The 5,302-nt window shown below is 36.2% G+C and overlaps 1 protein-coding gene across 1 annotated transcript; it reads left to right on the top strand.

The window, feature by feature from the left end:
• The first annotated feature begins 3,877 nt into the window (after positions 1 to 3,877).
• On the top strand, positions 3,878 to 4,463 carry LOC113303302 (DNA topoisomerase 1 beta). The gene is made up of 3 exons (XM_026552337.1): positions 3,878 to 3,894; positions 3,983 to 4,157; positions 4,298 to 4,463. The coding sequence occupies exons 2-3, from the start codon at positions 4,004 to 4,006 to the stop codon at positions 4,366 to 4,368; spliced, it is 225 nt and encodes a 74-aa protein (XP_026408122.1). The 5' UTR covers positions 3,878 to 3,894; positions 3,983 to 4,003; the 3' UTR covers positions 4,369 to 4,463.
• The last annotated feature ends 839 nt before the right edge of the window (positions 4,464 to 5,302 follow it).

Genomic DNA, 5,302 nt, shown 5'->3' with positions numbered 1-5,302 from the left:
CAAGGTACGACAGCAGCAGAAAATTTTGTTTCAGCACAATCAACACAACTTAAAACAACAGAGACGAAGAAAAGAAACCTTACCACCACAAATAAAATCCCAAAAGAAGACAACAAACCAGAAACAAAGAAGAAACGAGCGTGATTAATGCTACGGCAGAGGGAATTTAATGGTTGAAGAACAAATAATGAAGACTGACAGGGAGAATGAAATTAATTTTCAAGGAGAATGAAATTAATTTTTCTCTCCTCCTTAATATACTCGAAAGAAAGAGAAGGAAGTTAATGGAGGAATGGGAAACGTGCCCATTAAATGAGCAGTTAATGCACGAGTGAGAAACGTGCCCAAGTATCTAGGAGAAGTTATTAGGAGAGAGGAAGAATATGTAACGTCTGTTTTCTTCAATGCTTCCACTAAACACTCAAGCCCAAAGAAAAGGGGCAAATTGTGTGTACATATTTCACCATCAAACACGTGTATGTAGGAAGACACGTGGAGAGCATGCGGACCAAGCCATCAAAACATGATGACACACGCCCACATCCAAGAAGCCCATCCCGTGGACGTCGGATCTTTGCTCGAACAAATCCAAGGGCAGAAGATAAGAGATGTATCAAAAACACGATGTACTGCGGAGCACCAAATAACTCCCGAAGAGTTACTTTATCTCATCCCCAAAAGAAGCCAAGATCAACGGTGAAGAAAAGGTCGACTGACATGGACGTGACAGGGGCAGAAGACACTTGTCTGACACGAGCATGCATCTCAACTACCCGCATTAAACACTCTGAGCAATATACGTGTCGATCAACCCGTGGAACGAACGAGGATTCCTCTGCGTGATTAAGTAATGAACGAAGACCTCCGCGTGATGGACACAAAGCACAAGAAGATAAGGTTCCAACGGCCCTCAGAAACGGGTCCCACAATCTAACCCTATAAATACCCCTTCTCCACCAAGAGTAAAGGGGATCGGAAAAAAGAGTGGAGAAAAGAGAGAGAAGAATTATAAGTGTAAGTTTATCTTTTACAATTCACAAACCAATGTAGACTCCAAAGTCATTCGACTACCTCTGTAATCATCAATGCATAGTGAAAACGAAAACCCCGTGGATGTAGGTCTTAGTGCTGAACCACGTAAATCCGAGTCTTATTTACATTTCAGTACTATACGTTCATTTGATACTCCACGGATTTTACTTTTGTACCACGTTTTCTTTATCTTCCTCTATGTGAACGCCTCTAGTGATGATATTAGATGAGGCTATGATAAGCCCGAAGGTTTTGAGCCAAGGAATCGGTAGTCATTTCATCAGTCCGAGTGGGCACATAGAGTGCGAACATTGTTTGTGAACATATAAATGCCTTCGTGATTTACGTGTTCACATAAGTTAAAGTTAATCGCACATTAATATCGATTACCATCACTACATGACGATACAGGCATGAACGTCTCATCGTTCAAGAAATTGGTAGTATGATCGTCGATAATACAGGCTCTAGGCCGTTCAAGCATATACTGATCGTCTTACTTTTCATATGCCAAGCTCAATGTGTTTTCAGTTTCAAATAAGAGACCAATTGTATAGGTGGTCTGATCACACAGTTTCAGCAAACATCTTAGTCTATATCTGCTCGTTCTCCTTAAGAAAAGCACTACGACACTATCGTAATCCCAATACATTATGAACCAGTGTGCAAATTTAATGAATGAAATGAGATTTAGTAATACAAACCAAATTACTTATCATAATAATAAGAGAGAGACCGACCTTAATGTGCATAATAAGTTTGAGTAGTTTCAATTGTTAACTGTTCGAATGGAAAATTTGAAGTACAAGAAAAACGAACCGTTTATATACAAAGTTAAAATAATTGGAAAGACATAATGAAAAAACACAAAGTGATCGATATGAATATATGTACCATTATTGTACTGTGTTCCCTCCCAATCGTTATCAGTAACAGGTTCACAAGATTCGAACTCATTTATTAGATTTCGACAGGGATTTATTTCTTTACAAAGCTTAAAACAGATGCCCTAGGGAGTTTTATTTTTTCTTAATGAAAGGTTTTGTGAACAAAATATTAAAAGTTACAAGGATTGTTTTGATTTTATTAAATTGAGAAAAGGGTTTGTCTGAAAACATTTATTTGACAGTTGTCTAATCGACATCAACGACTGAAAAATTGACAGTTGTCTAATCGACATCAACGACTGAAAATTAAATATCCAACGGCTGTTGTATGCTAGCTTATAACTCTCTCCTTCACATCCGTGCGGGATAGCATTACCCTCGTGTCAAAGTGACAAAGGAGAAATATGAGAAAGCAAGGCTGCTCAAGGTAACTAAGTTGTTGCATCTCATACAGCTAGCCGTATTTTATCTGAAAATTTGAAAAAGAAAGACGATTTTACAGATATCTAATTAGCAGTTGTGACCATATGATTGCAGGATTACATAGTTGGCATAAAAGCAAATTACAGAAAGGACTTCACAAACAAAGATCCAACGAAACAACAAATAGCAGTCGCTGCTTACCTTATTGATATGTTGGCTCTTAGGGCTGGCAATGAGAAGGTAATTAGCATGTGTTCAAGTGTTGTTCTGTTTCTCTGTTGAAAGGATAATGCCACTTAGAGTTCTCGTATAAGAGTTACATGGTCATTGCTTAATTTGTACGAAATTAAACTTCATTGCTTATTGTATACGAAGACTTCATAGTAATCACTATTAATTATGTCACAACAGGTTTTTGTGTGTTTAGAGTATTTGAAAATTTGCTAATGCTCTTTGTCACCATTCCTCGGATTTTTTAGGATGCGGATGAAGCTGATACAGTTGGTTGGTGCACCCTGAAAGTTGAGAATGTTACCTTAGTACCTCAAACAAACAAAATAGAGGTCAGTTTGTGTAATTCTAGCATTTGGAGAATAACTACCTAGATATTTCTCCACTTCATGCTTAATCTTTTTATGCCTTACATGATTTGGCTTTTTATCATTTATCCAGATAAAATTCCTCGGTAAAGATTCCATACAATATGAAAACACTGTTGAAGTCGAACCTCTTGCATATGAAGCAATTAAAAAGTTTAAAAAGGGTGAGCACATATTCACATACATCTTCGCATTTTCGTTTCTTTCTTTTCCTGATTGGATTGACATGATTGCACTCCACGTTTTTTTGCAGGGAAAAATGACAGTGAAGATCTTTTTGACAAGCTGAACACACATAAACTGAATGCTCATCTCAAAGAACTCATGCCGGGCCCACAGCCAAAGTTTTTCGTACTTACAATGCATCCATCACTTTAGATAACATGGTAAGGAAATTCTAGCTGAGAAAACATTTCCTCTAATACTCTTTATTAAGCTTATTTGAAAAAATTGGCAGTTGAATAGCACAACCAAAGGTGGTAATCTTGGCGAAAAAATTGGTGTTTATGAACGTGCAAACAAACAGGTATAAAAAAGAAATTGCAGTTGAAAAACCCACATACTAGCTGTTTTACAAGTATCCACTTTCAGTTTACTTGACGTTTCATTGTTATTTTGCAGGTTGCAGAATTATGTAACCATCAACGTACTGAATCAAAGCCCACCCTGTCCAAATGTTAAAGTTGAATGAGAAAATAGCCGCTTTGAAGGTGACAACCACTTTTGAATTTTAAGCAATACAATTTATTTTAGGTACCTGTTACGTGTTAAGATGGAATATATAGATACATGTTACAATTGCTTTTAAAGATTACATTTAGAGATTATTATTTTTATCTTGTACAGAATGTATTGGATGGACTAGAAAAGGATTTGGCGGGAGTGAGAAAAGGGAAACCTCAACTGATCAAGGATGCTGATGGGAAACCAAAGAAGATCTTGACCCCTGAAGCGTATGTTAAAATTCTCTTCTTTACACTATATGAATATTTTTGTCTATTTGTTGTCTCGTCTTTTATAAGTTCACAATTTTATATGTAGATCTACAGATCAGAGAGAAAAATGGATCAGACCACTAAGAAGATTGAGAAAATGGAACAAACTATGAAGAAGAAAGAGGAACTGAAAAATGTTGCATTAGGCACATCTAAGACTAATTATCTTGATCCTAGGATTTCAGTTGCTTGGTGTAAGCGCCATGAAGTTCCAATTGAGAAGGTAAAACATTCAAGTGTGATTTATTCATGTGTTCAGCGGTATTTTAGCACCCAGCACAGCATCTATTGGAATAGTGTTTGGCACTTACATTTGCTGTTTATTTAGGCACTTACATTTGCTGTTTATTATTGACATGACAAATATACCAACGGACACTTCTGGCGAAGTTTGCTTGGGCAATGGATGTTGACCCTGGATTTAGATTTTAACCTTCTGGATTTCGGTAACAATTGTCGAGTCTATATTCTTGCAACATTTGCTTATTCTCTGGCTTCTGTTAACTGGAAATTGAATGAGGTTAATGCGGGAAAAGAAATATAGGAAGCATAATTTTGTTTACCTTGATATAGCAAAATACAGATCAGTATGTAATAATACTCGGACTTCATTATTCTCGGAATTTTAGAATGTGTATAGTAATCCATATGCCCTCTTCAATTTTTCATTCGGCAATTCCATTCTGTACTTCAATGAAAATCACAGGCATCAATCCATATCCCAAAGAGAAAACATCTGAAAGACTGAAACAAAACAAAGCGGGCATGGATTATTTGCTCGATCTATATAGTACATCATCAAATATAGATTAATTACCGACTTACCGTGGCGGATAAAGTATATAGATCTATGAATTGCTCGCCAAAAAAAAGTTACCTTGTGTAATTAAGTAATTTACTTGCAATCTTAAATTTGCCAAAATAGTTTTTTTCATTCATAAAATTGACGCATTACAATTCAAATCACATCCCCAATACATATTAGCATTTCAATAACTTTCTAAAATCCAATACGGGTTATGAGAAATTTCCTAAGGATGTTGTGAGATTCGTATTCGAAATTTCCATCTTCGCCATTCTTCCCGAGATCACTCTATAATCTCGGTATTGGTTTCACTCCTAAGTCGATATCGATTGACAATCATAACTAAAGCTATAAAGTCTTGAATTTTCTTTTTTTTTTTATAGTTTGAAATCGACAAAACAATGATGCACGATCCTGGTTGTGAGGAATACCCGTTTCTGTGGAGAATGTTTCATGGATTTTAACCCAATAACTCATACTCATCAAACCATTTTGCCTTCATTCGTCACCCTTCCTTGGATAGTATGCTATATAGTTTATGCAAAGAGATAATTATCCATC

This window comes from Papaver somniferum, chromosome 1, assembly GCF_003573695.1.
Source record: "Papaver somniferum cultivar HN1 chromosome 1, ASM357369v1, whole genome shotgun sequence".
Lineage (NCBI taxonomy): Eukaryota > Viridiplantae > Streptophyta > Magnoliopsida > Ranunculales > Papaveraceae > Papaver > Papaver somniferum.
This window is presented reverse-complemented; position numbering and strand designations above follow the sequence as displayed.